General features: G+C 39.7%; 1 protein-coding gene across 2 annotated transcripts in view; it reads right to left on the bottom strand.

Moving 5' to 3' along the window:
* Positions 1-4,490: 4,490 nt before the first annotated feature.
* The window catches only part of chd5 (chromodomain helicase DNA binding protein 5), a 40,722-nt gene continuing 26,874 nt past the window's right edge, over positions 4,491-18,338 (bottom strand). For both annotated transcript variants that reach the window (XM_084100080.1, XM_084100081.1), the window contains exons 30-40: positions 14,772-14,931; positions 14,602-14,681; positions 14,324-14,519; positions 14,152-14,238; positions 13,436-13,588; positions 13,147-13,255; positions 11,711-11,843; positions 11,437-11,632; positions 10,054-10,217; positions 9,822-9,948; positions 4,491-7,253 (exon numbers count right to left, since the gene is read on the bottom strand). In XM_084100080.1, coding sequence (XP_083956206.1) covers positions 7,126-7,253; positions 9,822-9,948; positions 10,054-10,217; positions 11,437-11,632; positions 11,711-11,843; positions 13,147-13,255; positions 13,436-13,588; positions 14,152-14,238; positions 14,324-14,519; positions 14,602-14,681; positions 14,772-14,931 — 1,533 coding nt within the window. In that variant the 3' untranslated portion in view covers positions 4,491-7,125. The remainder of the gene's footprint in view (positions 7,254-9,821; positions 9,949-10,053; positions 10,218-11,436; positions 11,633-11,710; positions 11,844-13,146; positions 13,256-13,435; positions 13,589-14,151; positions 14,239-14,323; positions 14,520-14,601; positions 14,682-14,771; positions 14,932-18,338) is intronic.

The raw sequence follows: 18,338 nt of genomic DNA, 5'->3' as shown, positions 1-18,338 counted from the left end.
GCCCAGCTACCCGTCGCTGTCCCAATCCAGTGGCCACCAGTCAGCACAAATTTGCTGCCAGGCTGGGGCCAATCTGGGGTTGATCAGATAAAAAAAAGTGGATGATGCTAAATACAGGTTAAAATGTGGTCTAAAATGTTTTCAGCTTGTCCACTTTCAACAATATTTCCAGAGGTAGACAAATGCTAAAGGGATTTGAGAGCAGCCGGCTGGTTCATTATACGCGGCTTCTCAAGAGCGGCTGCACAAGCTCTTATGAAGCCCCAGCTGTTTCACGATTTGCCGGATTCACTGCATGACAACGATCAAGTGGGTTTATTTGAACACCTTCAGTTCCACTAATGCTCACAAAGCCTTTTTGTAACAGTAAAATCTCTTTTTATGTAGGTGCGATATTATATTGAGTCATGTTTATCAAAATAAAAATGATAAAAATGATGAACGTAACTTTTCAAGAAACTAATGAAAATATAAATTGAAACTGAATAAAATATCTTTGAAACTGAAAAACCACTCTGGAGTTGCCCATGGTGAGAGGCAGCGGGCTGGTGTGGGTTTGCTTATAGCCCCCCAGCTCAGCTGCCATGTGTTGGAGTTTACCCCGGTGAACGAGAGGGTCGCTTCCCTGCGCCTTCGGGTCGGGGATAGGTCTCTCACTGTCGTTTGTGCCTATGGGCCAAACGGCAGTGCAGATTACCCGGCCTTCTTGGAGTCTCTGGGAGGGGTGCTGGAAAGTGCTCCGACTGGGGACTCCGTCGTTTTACTGGGGGACTTCAACGCCCACGTGGGCAACGACAGTGACACCTGGAGGGGCGTGATTGGGAGGAACGGCCCCCCTGATCTGAACCCGAGCGGTGTTCAGTTGTTGGACTTCTGTGCTAGTTACAGCTTGTCCATAACGAACACCATGTTCAAGCATAAGGGTGTCCATCAGTACACGTGGCACCAGGACACCCTAGGCCGTAGAACGACTTTGTGGTCGTTTCATCTGACCTCCGGCCGTATGTCTTGGACACTCGGGTGAAGAGAGGGGCGGAGCTGTCAACTGATCACCACCTGGTGGTGAGTTGGATCCGATGGCAGGGGAGGAAGCTGGACAGACTCGGCAGACCCAAGCGTACTGTAAGGGTCTGCTGGGAACGTTTGGCCGAGTCTCCTGTCAGAGAGATCTTCAACTCCCACCTCCGGCGGAGCTTCGACCGGATCCCGAGGGAGGCTGGAGATATTGAGTCCGAGTGGACCATGTTCTCCACCTCCATTGTCGAAGCGGCCGCTCGGAGCTGTGGCCGTAAGGTCTCCAGTGCCTGTCGAGGCAGCAATCCCCGAACCCGGTGGTGGACACCGGAAGTAAGGGATGCCGTCAAGCTGAAGAAGGAGTCCTATCGGGCCTGGTTGGCTTGTGGGACTCCTGAGGCAGCTGACAGGTACCGGCAGGCCAAGCGGACTGCAGCCCGGGTGGTTGTGGAGGCAAAAACTCGGGCCTGGGAGGAGTTCGGTGAGGCCATGGAGAAGGACTATTGGCTGGCCTCGAAGAGATTCTGGCAAACCGTCCGGCGCCTCAGGAGAGGGAAGCAGTGCCCTACCAATGCTGTTTACAGTAGAGGTGGGGAGCTGTTGACCTCAACTGGGGATGTCGTTGGACGGTGGAAGGAATACTTCGAGGATCTCCTCAATCCCGCTGTCACATCTTCTATTGAGGAAGCAGAGGCTGAGGGCTCAGAGGTGGACTCGTCCATCACCCAAGCTGAAGTCACCGAGGTAGTCAAGAAACTCCTCGGTGGCAAGGCACCGGGGGTGGATGAGATCCGCCCTGAGTACCTCAAGTCTCTGGATGTTGTGGGGCTGTCTTGGCTGACACGCCTCTGCAGCATCGCGTGGCAGTCGGGGACAGTGCCTCTGGGATGGCAGACCGGGGTGGTGGTCCCTCTTTTTAAGAAGGGGGACCGGAGGGTGTGTTCCAACTACAGGGGGATCACACTTCTCAGCCTCCCTGGGAAAGTCTATGCCAGGGCACTGGAGAGGAGAATCCGGCCGATAGTAGAACCTCGGATTCAGGAGGAACAGTGTGGTTTTCGTCCAGGCCGTGGAACACTGGACCAGCTCTATACCCTCTACAGGGTGCTGGAGGGTTCACGGGAGTTTGCCCAACCAGTCCACACGTGCTTTGTGGATTTGGAGAAGGCATTCGACTGTGTCCCTCGCGGCGGCCTGTGGAGGGTGCTCCGGGAGTATGGGGTCCGGGGCCCTTTGCTAAGGGCTATCCGGTCCCTGTACGACCGAAGCAGGAGCTTGGTTCGTATTGCCAGCAGTAAGTCAGACTTGTTCCCGGTGCGTGTTGGACTCCGGCAGGGCTGCCCTTTGTCGCCGGTTCTGTTCATGATTTTTATGGACAGAATTTCTAGGCGCAGCCAGGGGCCAGAGGGTGTCAGGTTTGGTGACAACACGATTTCGTCTCTGCTCTTTGCGAATGATGTTGTCGTGTTGGCCTCATCAAGCCAGGACCTTCAACATGCACTGGGACGGTTTGCAGCCGAGTGTGAAGCGGCTGGGATGAGAATCAGCACCTCCAAATCCGAGGCCATGGTCCTCAGTCAGAAAAGGGTGGCTTGCCCACTTCAGGTTGGTGGAGAGTTCCTGCCTCAAGTGGAGGAGTTTAAGTATCTTGGGGTTTTGTTCACGAGTGAGGGAAGGATGGAACGGGAGATTGACAGACGGATCGGTGCAGCTTCTGCAGTAATGCGGTCGATGTACGGATCGGTGCAGCTTCTGCAGTAATGCGGTCGATGTACCGGTCTGTCGTGGTAAAGAAAGAGCTGAGCCGCAAGGCGAAGCTCTCAATTTACCGGTCAATCTACGTTCCTACTCTCACCTATGGTCATGAGCTTTGGGTCATGACCGAAAGGACAAGATCCCGGATACAGGCAGCCGAAATGAGCTTTCTCCGCAGGGTGGCTGGGCGATCCCTTAGAGATAGGGTGAGAAGCTCGGTCACTCGGGAGGAGCTCAGAGTAGAGCCGCTGCTCCTCCACATCGAGAGGGGTCAGCTGAGGTGGCTCGGGCATCTGTTCCGGATGCCTCCTGGACGCCTTCCTGGGAAGGTGTTCCGGGCGCGTCCCACTGGGAGGAGACCCCGGGGAAGACCTAGGACACGCTGGAGAGACTATGTCTCCCGGCTGGCCTGGGAACGCCTCGGTGACCCCCCAGAAGAGCTGGAGGAAGTGTCTAGGGAGAGGGAAGTCTGGGGATCTCTGCTTAGACTGCTGCCCCCGCGACCCGGCCCCGGATAAGCGGAAGAAGATGGATGGATGGATGGATGAAACTGAAAAAGAATAAATCGCAGGCAATCTTTTTTGACTTCGTTTTTAATACACTGCATGTTTTGCTAAGGATACAGACTTGTAACCTCAAGTGTCTACTGGAGAGGTATTTGATCCATGATGGTCTTTAGGATTTTTTTTTGTGTGTGTGTGTGTGTGTGCTGCATTAGTGTGACCTAATTTTTGTTTGACATAATCTGCTTTGTTCTCTTATAACCCGTTTACACTTGGTGGTAAGATGAGTTTTGGTTGATCAAATCGAACAAGTGGATGATGTTAAATACAGGGTCTAAAATGTTTTGAGCTTGTCCACTTTCAACATTTTCCAGAGGTAGCTGAATGCATTTGACTGGATTGCTTTCATAGTGTAAATGCTTGTGTGGTCAAATGCATTCAAACGGTCACAAAAGAAGACTACCTATACTGACCCAATGCATTAACATTATGGGAAGCATGCTAGCCATATTGAATTTAAACTTTGTTGGCTGAAGACCCAAGATGTTCTTACCATTCCTGATTTCTAACTTGCTCACTGTTCAACATGTTCTTGCAGCTGTCAAGGCAGAAACAAATGTTCATGTGTGAATTGCATTAGCTTATTTTGTCGGACGGAAATTAGACGGAAAGATCTGAAAAAGCCTGTACATTTAACCCGCCCATTTTAACATAATCCACTTGAGGAAAGCTTTTTGTTTTTGTACAAACCACGCATAAACGTCATTTTCTCAACAGTACAAACTTTTACATACATGCTGCTCACATATTGTAGAAGAGTTTTTGTAGAAGACTTTAGCCATGAAAGTGTTACAAGTAACTGAAATAAGCACAAATGTCAGAACACATCAGGGCCCAGAGGGTTCAACCTAAGTGCAGTTTTATTTACATCCAATGTGAACAAATAAATGAGTTTCACATCACTGCCTTGTAAACACCGTTTAATTAATGTCATTGACAAAAGAGCACCAGTCAACATCTAAATCCTTTACTTTAGAATGGCAAGCGGCAAGAATTGCTTAGATTTCCAAATACATGCAGTCTTCCAACAACTGGCACTGCAGTGAGAGGGGTCGAGCACCCACCAGAATGCTAAAACATGAAAGAAATATTCCCCCATAACCCACAAACATTTGAATTAGAAGCAAACATTGAAATTAAAAAGAAACAGACCATGAATCTTATTGGAGAGAATTTATTAAAACACATTAAACAAATACACTGAGTACAAAGTGAAATGATGGTAGTTCACTTGTGTTTTCCATATTCTTATCTCTGCAGAATAGCAATATTGTTTTGCTCATAGCTGTTTAGAAACCAGGACAAATCTCTCTGGTCCAAAGGAATCTGAAGACATCTCACATGCAGTGCGTTCATTGCAACAAAGGTGTCTTGACCAGGATCTTTTGGTAGCTTTTGAAGCCTAGTATGTACTTGAATGAAGAGACTTCTAACATTAGACTGAAGCTTTTTTTAAATACTTCATACATTCATTTTGGCTTCAGTTTGATTGCATTTAAATGGAGCTCAATGTCAATATCAATACTGTTATAAAAAAGAATAAATGAAATGGTGTAAACTCATCACACAGGATAAAAACAAAACTTAATTTCACAACACATTTTATGCTGCTGGCTCTCTCTTTATAACCTTGGGTTTAAGTTCCCTTGACTCTTGAGGCTGCCTTTGTATTTCATTGGTCCCCCCACCCCATACACACACACACACACACCCCATCATCTTGAACCCCTTAAGTTAAAACTACTGCAAAAGAAACTATGATCACATTTACGGTCAGCCATGACACTTCAGTGCCATTTACATTGATGCTGAGATGCAGAAAACAAACAAAATACTTCATCTACATTAATTAACATGACTATCACAGACTGAAACTGAGTATACGAGTTATTGAAGGAGGTTTCTACTGCGTTTGAAATGGCCCATAGGAGATGTCATCTCTATGGTCACATCCGATCTCCATATAAAGTGCGCTGCTTAAAACACAGTTACACAAGGCATATCATTTCAGATTTAAACAAAAAAAAAATCCATATCCACACCACTTATGGCACCAGAACAATCATGTCAATACTATCCATAAGCTCGGCTTAGTAAACCGACGCACTTAGGGTCCAAGTTTTTACAAAATGTCAAGCAAACTGCATCTGACAATAGAAAGAATATGATAATAATAATACAAAATGTGGGTAATTAAGTTTACAAATTCAGTGTATCCGCATGTGAGCCCATTCAGGAACAAGTTGGAAACACTGCACAAATATTCCTGTGGATCTGAATTCACTTTGAAATTAAAAACTTGTAGAAATATTTCAGGCATGCCGTTGATAACTACAGAATATAGTTTGGCTTGTCCCTCAATTTGTAAAATCAAACAAAAGGTCTTTACAAAGGTCTTTAAAAATGCATTGTATCGTTTGAGAGTGTTTAAAAGCAAAAATGTGAAACTTATTTTTGCACCTACATGAATAATTTTATGAATAATATAAAAAATTTAATTACATTTACATAAATTAAAATAAATTTCAATCTATAAATTGTCCTTTTAAGTGAGACTACTTTTATTTGTCACCAAAACATTTCCAGACATGGAATTATGGGCGGAGTTTGTTTCATGTAAAAAGTCACGATAATGTACATTTTAACATTTATTCTGACCCTGTACAATTTCCCCATAGACTTACATTGCAAATGAATTACTATAAATACTTTTGTTTGTTTTTTTACAAACCGAGGGACAAAATAATTTCTGTGGTATTCTACAGCTTGCCACAGATGATGTCAATAGAGTTCACATTGCATTTAAAATTAAAATTAAACATTCCTTTAAAGTTGTTGGTAAGCTCTAATGTTTGACAGCAAACACCACAATTGGGATGTTTTTCTGATTTTTCAAAACTATCAGCTCTCAGTTCACGAAAACATTCCATTTGCCACTGATTTATTACCGCTTTTAGGTGCAATCTGAAATTTTTGTTTAGTGCGTATTATTTAGCAGGTCATGTGATCTTGAATGAAGCATCCCAAGCTTGTATTAGTATTGTATTACTTGTATTGTAAGTAGGCCTACTATTAATTTCCTTAGGGCTAAAAAATGTTTTAATGAAATAAAATCACTAAAAGCACCATTTAAATTGGGCCAACACTCTTTTTCTTCTCAAAGAATAAATGTAAACTGAAAAAAAAATGTATATATATATATATTAGTACAATAATAAAAAAACACATTAGTGGTGACATACTGTAAAATCATCTGAAGTATTCCAGAGAAAAATGAGTCATTGCACTATTCTGTTTTTAGATGCACTACACAGCAATAACCTGCAGGGGCAGCAATAACACACCATTCATGAGTAGAACCAGGAGCAAAGCAGAGGCTGCAAATGAACCCAGAGGTGGGACGTCCGGTCCTTCAGCAGGCCAGGAACTAGTAGCACCTCCAGATGGCTCAATGTTAGCAGAGATGAAAATGTCCTTCATGGCCATCAAGAAAAACACATCATGATGTAAAAATAATAATATAAAAACAAAGCTCAAAGGACTGTCAGAACAATGGTGCCCTCTACATAAGCGTCCTCAGTCTCCCCTTAATCGATCAAGACTTTCGTATCGCAGAAGTTAAAAAAGAATGAAAGAGAAACGGAACCGAATAAAACTTGTAGGCGTATACAAGTACAGATTCTGAAAGACAAAAAGTGCAACTGATAAGGTTCGCTGTTTAATATTTGTTGTTTGGAGGAGTTCTCCACGGTTCTGTCTGTGTCGTACAGATAGAGGATGGAATGGCTGCGGGCTAGTCCTCGATGCATATAACATCGCTGGGTTTGCCTGATTTCAAATCAGGGGTGGCCACATCTCGCAGAGCATCACTGGACTTCTTCTCCAGGTAGCTGGTTGGTGCCGGAGGTCCGTTTGAGGACGCTAAGAAGAAAACAGCAGAATTATACTTCCATATATTAAACCAAGTTACTGCCTTTAGTTATTACTTTCTCAGTGGTCACCAGGTAAGTCTTAAAGGGATACTCCACTTTTTTTGGAAATAGGCTCATTTTACAACTCCCCCAGAGTTAAACAGTTGAGCCTTACCGTTTTCCAATCCATTCAGCCGATCTCCGGGTCTGGCGGTACCACTTTTAGCATAGCTTAGCATAGATCATTGAATCGGACAGGACCATTAGCATCTCTCTCAAAAAAATGACCAAAGAGTTTAGATATTTTTCCTATTTAAAACTTGACTCTTCTGTAGTTACATCGTGTACTAAGACTGACGGAAAATGTAAAGTTGCGATTTTCTAGGCTGATATGGCTAGGAACTATACTCTCATTCCTGCGTAATAATCAAGAAACTTTGCTGCCGTACCATGAGTCCAGCAGGCGTAATGATATGACGCAGCGCCTGAAAATAGGTCTAATAGGTTAGACAAACTTAGTCCCAGTCACGTTGGAAGTTACTGAGCTGGGGACTATTTTCAGGCGCTGCGTCATATCATTACGCCTGCTGCACTCATGGTACAGCAGCAAAGTTTCTTGATTATTATCAGCCTAGAAAATCGCAACTTTTCATTTTCCGTCGGTCTTAGTACACAATGTAACTACAGAAGAGTCAAGTTTTAAATAGGAAAAATATCTAAACTCTTTGGTCATTTTTTTGAGAGAGATGCTAATGGTCCTGTCCGATTCAATGATCTATGCTAAGCTATGCTAAAAGTGGTACCGCCAGACCCGGAGATCGGCTGAATGGATTCGAAAACGGTAAAACTCAACTGTTTAACTCTGGGGGAGTTGTAAAATGAGCCCATTTCCAAAAAAAGTGGAGTATCTCTTAAAGGTCCGTTCACACCAAGGACGATAACTATAAAGAGAACGATAAAGATATAGTTCTAAAAAAATCTTTCTCAATATTAAAGAATAGCAGAGTTCACACCACAGCTATAACGATAATGGCAATGATATAGTTGGAATCACTTTCAGAACGTTTTTATCCAGCTGATGAACAATAAAATATTGACAGCCAATCAGAATCCATCCTGCTGTAACGAGCCCGAGCATTTGAAGCGGCGGACAAGCACGCGCTTAGAATGAACGATACCGTCCGCTGGTGTGGACGCTAATATAGTTATCTTTATAGTTATTGTTCTTGGTGTGAACGGACTCTCAGACTGCTTGCCGAAAAAATGCCCCAAGTCAGTGTCATTATAGAATTAGTTTTTATCTTTTTTATTTTCATTTGTTTTAGTAATTTTGCTATGTGCTTATGTCATAATTTAAACATCTCTTTATAGCTTTTTAGTCATTTTAGTACTTCAGCTTATTTCACATTTCACATATTTATTCCACATTTTTCAGAATTATACGTATTTTAGTTTTTAAAGTTTTTCCTCCTAATATTTATATTTGATTTCATATATTTCATATTTTATAGCTTAATATTTAATAGTTTTAGTTTACATTAACAACATGGCTGTTAGTTGCATTTAGTACACAAAAATGGAAGGCACTTGTGAAAAACACAAGCTCCTATCAGATTTCTTGACTACACGGTTACAAAATGTAATCACAAGAAGTTCACTTGGTAGTGAAGTAGATATTCATTTAGAGAAGTAAAAGGCCTGTAAAAACAAGACTAACTGTGGCTGCTTGCTTTACATGTCGGTCAGGAGACCTCTTCCTTTTCAAGTAGGCGGTTCTTGGACAGAATATGCTGCAATAAGAATTCAAAGACATAAAAGTCTGGCTAAGGTAGACTAGATAAGTCTTAACCCAGCTAACAAAAATATGTTCTAAAACCCTTTTGCTAATGTTGCCATTAAGTTATGAAAACAGTCATTCTGAATGTTCTCTGAACCTTCAAATCGTCCAGTTTTTTAAACGATTTTGGATATGGGAACGTGATGGGAACATTCAATTTTCAAACATTATGGGATTGTTACTTTTGAAGGTTCTCTAAAAAATTCTGAAACAAGTACCGGTAGTAATATTTAAAAATGTTAGGCGAACATCCATCTATTCTACAATGTTTAAAAAAAACGTTAGATGAATGATGTATAGATAATGTTTTTGTGCTAACGTATTGAAAACATTATTAACTCTTTCCCCGGCATTGACAGAATTTTCCGTCATTTTTGAGACAATGCTTCCCCTCCATTGACAAAATGTTCCGGCTTTCTGCGTTTTCACTGTTATACGGTAGGGGGCGCTATTACGCAATCTCTGGCTCAAAACACAGGCATAAAAAGAGTAAACAAGCGATTAAAGCATTGTAGTCATTGAAAAACAAAAAAAAGAACTTTTATCAGTTTTTTGTTCAAAATGATGCTGTTTTAATGAAACTTACAATTCAAGTGTTGATTAAAAAAAAGATTGCATGAAGCTAGAATAAAACTTTTTTTTTAAAGCAGAGGCTCTATTCTTTTTCTTCTTTTTTTATGTTGCATGTTCAGATATTCATACAACAAAATATTCATTTCAAGACTAATGTAGGCCACTAACCACTGACGTACGGCCCCAGGGGCATCTGGCTGTAGTTCACCATAGCTGTGCCTCCAGGTCCACGGAACCCTCCGGCAAAACTGCTATTATACATCTGAGAACAGCTGAAAGAGCCCTGAGGGAAAGGCTTAGGGGAGATGAAACAGAACATTCTAATATAAAGGTTCATTCACATAAGGCCCATTTATTATTCATATTGTATGGACTACACATATGGCAAGAGACGTGTCACCTGCTGAGGTGGCGGCTCGTTGCCCCGGCTGGTGAGCCTGCTGAGGATGCCCCGCTCTGACATCTGGAGCCGGGCGGACACGGGTGGGACCCGCGAAAGCATGGAGGGCAACCGCGTCACGTCAGCCTTCATATCGCTTAACAGCTCCTCCAGCTGATTCAACACTGAAACAACACCAGTGAATATCAAAATAATAATAATAAAATAAAACTATCAAAGAAATTTACAGTTGGAGTTACAGAGTTTTATTCAGCAAGGATGCATTAAATTAATCAAAAATGACAGTAAAGACATTTATAATGTTACAAAAGAGTTCTATTTATAAATCACAATTTGAACCATTTTTTCTATTCATCAAATAATGAAAATATTAGGTTTTTCATTGTCATTGCCCGAGTTCTTCATTAGTTGTCATGGTTTCTTATTAGTTGCACGCCTGTTCCTTTGATTACCTTCCACTGTGTATTTATGCCTTCTGTCGTCCTCATTTCAGAGTCTCTCGTTAACATTATGTTGGTCGTGTAGTGCCTGAGTTCTCATCATGTTCATTAAAAGTATGATATTATCGCTCATTCTGCGTCATGCATCTTCCTAAGGGTTGCATTAACTACATGGCAACAAGTGACAATCAGCATATTAGAATGATTTCTGAAGGATCATGCGACACTGAAGATTGGGAGTAATGGCTGCTGAAAATTCAGCTTTGCCACCACAAGAATACATTACATTTTAAAATGTGAAAAGATCTTTAATATTCAGTTGGATTTTGACCCAGTGTCACTGGTGTTGGGTATAGCTTTTTAAAAAAATATTTTACTTAATTGGATCAGTGATAAATCTCCATTTCTTAGAGCTAATTTTTGAGTTGATTCCCCTGGAGCATCTTACCTATGTATTAAAAAAACATGCCAGTTTTTTTCATATCTGGACTATTTGGAAACTAATATTCGCCCTAATATATTACAAGGAATTTTGTAATTATATAACTCTCTGGACATTGAACCTTTGTCCTCTTCTGCATCTTTTTGAAATATGTTATTGTTTTGTTTTTATTTTCTAATCTGTTTTATAATGGTGTAGTCCTGTTTTATATAAAAATCTGAGCTATTGGTGTTCCTTTATTATTTATTTTATTGTATTTTTTTTATATTGTTTTTTTGTGATGTCTTGTTATATTTGTATTATAATGAAAATTAAAATATATATATATATATATAAATAAAGAAATGTGAACTGTAGTCTCGATGAGCATAAGAGACTTAATTCAAAAACATTAAAAATCTTACTGAACCCAAACTTTTGAACAGTAGTGTACATTTATTTTTTATTCGGTTTATAAAGCTTCCAAGCATCAGGGTGTTAATTTTATTTTTAGAATAACACCTTTGTGCAGCACAGCATTGGCTGGCTTGTTACCAGCCAAGGACTCTTTGGAGAGGTGCTGATGGGACTCAGCCAGGCACTCCACCTCTGCGAAACGCGTGTTGAGGGCCATGGCAGGGTGACTGGGGTCCTGAGTCATATTCAGGTACGCTGCGCGCCGTAGCTGCTCCTCGATTACCAAAGCCTGCTCCAGGAGCTAAAACGTGAATGAAGAATACGTGAATATGATAGATTCTTTTGATTGAATTCAAATAAAACACATAATAACTTGTACCTTAAAACGTCTGGCGAGAAATTTATTCTTCATTTCTAAGTAGTTCCCTTTGTGCATTTCAGTCTTGAAAGGCTCATTGAGAATGGTGTACCGTGGGTCATTCTGAATGTCCTGCCAGCGGGCATAGCCATGTCTGAGAGTACCTGGTTAAGGATTACCTTATTTACTAAAAAGGTTTTACACACAATTGCAATAAAGCACACAACCCAAAGTGGTAAAGATTTGTGTGTGTGTGTGTGTGTGTGTATTGAAAAACAGCACTTTAAAGAAAAAAACAACTTTTCGGGTCAGTTTTTTTTTTTTTTTTCATTCTTTGAATCAGCAAGAATGCATTAAATTGTTCAGTGACCGTAAAGATAATTATAATATTATAAAAGATTTCTATTTCATATCAATGTTGTTCTTTTAAACATTCTATTCATCAAAGAATGCTGAAAATGTATCTTGAATTCCACAAAAATATTAAGCAGCTCAACCGTTTCTAACATTCATAGTAATAGGAATTGATTCTTGAGCAGCAAATCAGCATACTGTATAAGAATGATTTCTTAAGGATCATGTGACACTGAAAACTGGAGTAATGGCTGCTGAAAATTCAGCTTTTGTCATAACAGGAATAAATTACATTTTCAGGGTTCATACAGATACTGTAAAATGAAATTCCAGGACTTTTCGAGCTCTACTTTTTTGGTTTTCAAGGACTTCAATCATAGATATCACTTTTTAAAACAACATTTTTATTATCTTTCAAATTCTAAAAAAGATAAATAAACATATACCAATAAAACAAAGTGCAGCACATGCAAAGTATGCAATGACTGTGGCACCATTAACCATTTAATGGTTAACCATACTATAACAAAGATATCGCTTATTCAAACTGATTTTTTTCCCCATGAATATATGATTGACCCGATGAATGAAAGCTGTATCATATACTTGGATATTTATAAGCAATATCACATTCGTAGTCATGCAAAATGTCTTTATATCTTTATCAGATGTTCTATTTGCATGAAAATATAGTTTCATAGAAAAAATTAAACTCATACAAATTGTCTTTCAATAATTCAAGCACTTTTCAAGTACCTCTTCATAAATATGGCTGTTTTCAAGGGTTTTGCAGGACTTAAATTTCAGTACTTTAAGCACGAACCCTGCATTTTAAAATAAATTAACAATTATAAATTTTTAACTGTTTTTAATATTTGATTTGAACATTTTTTGTAAATGGCAGTTTCTTTTTAAAAATTTTAATTTCTGAACTTCACCATTCCATATATTAAAATTGGCACATCACACTCAGTTATGCTTGTAACTACATTAAGAAAAGGAAAGAACAAAAACAACAAAAAGAAAAACAGTAAGATAGAAACCATTATTATAGCAATATCAAGACAGCTCAAAAGCTCTATGGAGAGAACAGGTAAGGATACGTTACGATGCCAGCCAGCAGCCAGTAGTCATGGCGACGGTGCCAGATGTCGTATATTTTGCCAGATGACACAGCTGCGCGTTCCTCGTTCTGCCACAGAGTGTGTAATTCTGAACACACAAAAACAATCATGCACATCCATGCATTCTTTATCTCTGCAAAAAACTTGTTAATATTCTGGAATAACAGAAACTGGAATAAATTCTGGAATAACAGAAAACACATGGAATTCTGAATCCGCTGTCCACGAGACAGCAAATCAGAACGACATCAATAAGACTGCAACTCACCTGTGAATCCTCCATCTGCGATGTTGAACATGAACCGAGTCTTGACGCTGTTCTTGTCATCTCTGTGGCTCTCGTCTGTGTCGTCCCTCGCATCTTTCTCTCCGTTCAATTGGTTCACAATTTGTTCTTCAGACTTTAAATCATCAGGAATGGCTGCAAAAAAAATTTTTTTAATTCAGCAAGCAGAAAAACTATATATATATATATATCATTATTATTATTTTATTTATTTATTTATTTTACTTTTATTTATGGGAAATATAAATTTATCAATAAATACAAACCAACATTTGGTCCCAATCTATTGGGTCCCAATTTATACTTGGTCCGAATTTATTTTATTTTATTCTATTTTTAATTTTATTTATTTTCCAAATGTTGTCTATTTATTTTGGATGTCTGTATAATTTGTAATGCTAGAAAAATACAAAAATCACAAAGCAGGGTTTTAAATTTTAAACAATATTCAGAAATTTTGGAAAAGAAAATGAATAGAACATAAAACAAGTAATATTTATTTTGACCTCCTGAGGGAGACAAACTGTCTGAAGACACCTCTTTTTACTGACCATTGGTAGAAAAAAAAACTTTCAGGCCCTATTGTGTAGAAAGTGCACATTTTAAGATGCTAATTTGAAGATAAAATGGATCTGCAATCTCGGTGACCCCTTTTATTCTTTTTGGAAGCATCATAAACAAATGCCACAAATACTGACCTGGTTTTTGCTCCTTTTCATCTAATTTTACTGGGCTGGGTTTATTTTCCCCTCTCTCCGGAGAAGTTTCTTTCCCTTTACCGCAGTCTTAAATACAGAAAATATTAAAATATTTTGTTTATTGAGAGAAATGTTTAATAGAATCATCATATGCATGGTGAAGAATCCTTACCCAAAGGTGTCTGATTGGCTGACTGCTCGCTGGGCTTAGTGGGCGGCTGCGCTTGATTGGACGATGAATCTGAAGGAACAGGAGGGGTGTCATTCTTCTCGTTCTCTTCTATTCGTTTCTCCTCAGGACTGCCGCTCTTTGACTCTTCTCCCTCACTGGTCTTCTCTGGTGCAGGGGAGGGTTCTGGTATAACTGGCTGATGTGAGAAGAGATACATTTCAATAAAGACAAGTGAAATGAGAGACAGAGGAGATATTTCTTGATGACTTCAGTCTGACCTCAGGGTCCAGCGATTTGGTGCTCTCTGGTTCTGTAATCTCCTTGTCTTCTTGAGAACCGGACACCGACTCCGTCTTATCTTTTTTGTTAACAAAAAGCAAATATTACTGTCTAATTAACCACAAACCACCAGCATTTCATTATATAGAACACATACACTCTCACACACCTGAAGGAACAGGTGTGCTGGGTTGAGTCGGAACCGGACTGGCAGGAACAGGCGTGTTGGGGTCCGATGAGACACTTTCAGTGAGTTTTTTCAGCTCCAATCCCACAGGAATCAAATCTGGTGTACTAAACTTCCCATTTACATGCTCAAACTCATGAACCTACATACACAACAAAAACAAGAGCAAGACAAAAATTGAAGTAGTTTTCGTTTGTCAAATTAAAACTTGTATTTTATTTTATTTTTAAATATGTATTTTATTTTAATTTTAAAGGCCTGCTTAATTTGGATGCATATTTAATATGTATTGCTAGAAAAATCAAAATCAAAAAATCAGGGTTTTTAAGGGTATTTAAACATAATTTGCTAACAATACATATTTATGCAGTCCATATACACTCCTGGGGTGTCACAATCACGTTACTTTGGACTTGTTGTGTTTTTCGTCATCGTCTGCCTTTGTCACTCATTTGTTGTCACGGACAATGTACTGTACTGTATGTTCGGTGATCTGTCAGTTAAGTGTCTGGTGTTGTCTTTAGCAGATGTATTGTTGCTATGTTCCTGTTTGGATTACCCGTTGGATTTATTAAAGGTGACATATTATGCCCCTTTTCACAAGATGTATTATAAATCTATGGTGTCCCCAGAATGTGTCTGTGACATTTCAGCTCAAAAATACCCCCAGATCATTTATTATAGCTTGTCAAAGTTAACCCTTTTTGGGTGTGACCAAAATCGCGCCGTTTGTGTGTGTGTCCCTTTAAATGCAAATGAGCTGCTGCTCCCCGCCTCTGTTCAGAAGAGGGCCGATCCTTTGTACAAGCTTCGGATACTCCGGCAATAATAAAAGCGAATTTCAGTCAAATCTCAGAAATAACCAGTAGCGGAGTAGAGCCTTACAGAGAGACTCAGGAAGAGGTTGCAACTTTTAGACGCACCTGAATGTTTCTGAATGGTTAGTGGATACATTTATGTAGTTGAGTTGTTGTAGAGTTACATTTATTCATCTCATCGACTTTTACAAGTTGACAGTTCCCTGAGGTCTTTATAAGACAGCTGTGATATTTTTTGGTCAAATAGTGTTCTGTGCTCGTCTGTGCAGCAACGACAGAACAGTTTGCATGCTTTGCTCCAACTTTTGCCATTGCGTTAGAACTGGTTACGCTGTTATAAACCAAATGGCGCCGCCGTGGGTGGAAACATGCAGATTAAGGGGTGGAAATATTATAATAAGATCCCCTTACTTGACATGTTTGCAGAGAAAGGCTAGCCAAAACAACTGGGTTACTTGGTTGTCACTTTTCACATTTTCAGGGTTGGTAGATGCACAGGGGACCCAATTATAGCACTTAAACATGGAAAAAGTCAGATTTTCATGATATGTCCCCTTTATTACCTTTTTGCCTTAATCTTCATCTTCGTGTGTGTTTATACAACCTAAATTTACATTAAATTACAACAGTTTAATGGGCTTAACCATTTTAATCACAAATCACTGGTCAGGAATTAGCACAAATACTGTAGATAAAATAACTGCATGAACATTGTCCTGTTGAAAAATAACACCTGATCAATTGTGGGAAGCAAGCCATTCTGCAATATTCTCCTGTACTCCAAAGCATTAAATGACTATTCACAGTGAAGTAGCTCACCAATACCAGCAGCTAAAAAGGCTCCCACACAGTGACACCTCTTCCTCCATGCTTCACTGTGGTAAAGATGCATTTATTATTATATTTCTCAGCAGATTTTTGAAGACACAGCTCGTGTTTCATTGTGATTCATCACTCCACACACAACTTCCCATTTATCTGCAAAAACTTCATTCTGCCTTTAAAGGGCACCTATTATGACTCTTTTCACAAGATGTAAAATAAGTCTCTGATGTCCCCAGAGTATGTATGTGAAGTTTTAGCTCAAAATACCCAACAGATCATTTTTTACAGCATGTTTAAATTGTAATTTTTGGGGCTCAGAAAAACGCGCTGTTTTAGTGTGTGCCCTTTAAATGCAAATTAACTGCTGCTGCACGGCACAGGGGGCGGAGCCTCACGGGCTCGCGCTTCAGTCAGGACAATCTCATCTGATAATATCAGAACAGAAACTCTCAGTTGCAGTGTTCATTTCGACTCGGAGTCGGACAATAATGCCCACAGAGCCAGAGAATATATGCTGTATGGACATAGAACAGGTATAGTTTAGTTTAATTATGGTTATAACTTATTTGTCATCTGCTTTTATCCACTAATACAAGCCTGCTGTAGCAAAACCCGTCCGAATGATGACCAAAATATACTGACGAGTTCAGTGAAGTTATTGTACATCACACAAAAGATGAGCGTTAGTTTTACTCCAGAGAATCTCTGTAAGAGCTGAATAAACATAGTATAAGAAGTGCGCATTAAAGTCTTATCCATAAACTATCTCTCTCTCCCTTTCATTATCAACAACATACACAGCGAAGTACACAAAACACTCGTTACAACTAACAGTAAACAAATATACACACCTTTTCAGTGGGTGCTAAATAAACTGGTAAACCTTATATCCGTAAAATGACTCGATGAGCTGTCATAAAGAGCGCGCTCGCGCTCGGACTCTGTGTCCAGCTCACTCAGGGCGGGTCTGGGCTCAAACTGAAGTGTCACTCAACAGTCCTGGGAGGGGCCTGCTCAATTCTACGTCACATTGCGCCAAATCTGAGAACAGCTCATTCTGAGATGGTGCTTATGATTTATTGAGATTGTAAAAAAACCACTGGGTGGATTTTTATCATTCTAGGGTGGTTTTGCTCACACACTGCCAACACACATTTATGTTCAAACACCATGTAAAAGTGAATTTTGCATAAGAGGTGCCCTTTAATGTTTTTCAATGCCCAGAGGAAATAAAAATACAAAATGAGATCACTAACATCTCAAATGTTTCTTTTAGACAAAAATTAGGTTACTTTAACATCAAAAGGAGACTTTTGCTTGAGTCTCCTGCTTCTCATACTTGTCTCCTGAGACAAAAACTCTAACACTCTTATATTGGTCTCCTTTAAAGTTTTAGAAGAGATCTCATCATCATCACAGACTGTGCTCATATTTTTCTCCTTAGCTGGAGACTCTGCATCGCTCACATTTGTCTCCTCTAAAGTTTCAGACAAGATCTCAACAACATCACACACTATGCTCATATTTTTCTCCTCAGCTAGAGAAACTGGAGCTCTCATATTTGTCTCTAAAAGTTTAGAAGAGACCTCAATATATCACACAATGTGCTCAGATTAAACTAAACTAAAGACCCTGGTGGTCTCATATTTGTCTCCTCCAAAGCTTCAGACAAAATCTCAATAATAACAATAATAATATGATGATAATAATAATACAAAAAGAGCAACCTTTGCAAGACAATAAAGATATCTCCCATGTTTCTCACAGCCCATTTTCATTCTGGACTCCTTTTTCTCTGAACTTTTTCATGTGTTTAGGAGAAACATCTGAGACACTGTTGAAACTAAAATGAGAGATATTTGAGAATCACAACTAAGTCTCCTAAGCTTAAAAAGAGCAACATCTG

The sequence above is a fragment of the Abramis brama genome, assembly GCF_963993115.1.
Source record: "Abramis brama genome assembly, chromosome: 23".
Taxonomy (NCBI): domain Eukaryota; kingdom Metazoa; phylum Chordata; class Actinopteri; order Cypriniformes; family Leuciscidae; genus Abramis; species Abramis brama.
This window is presented reverse-complemented; position numbering and strand designations above follow the sequence as displayed.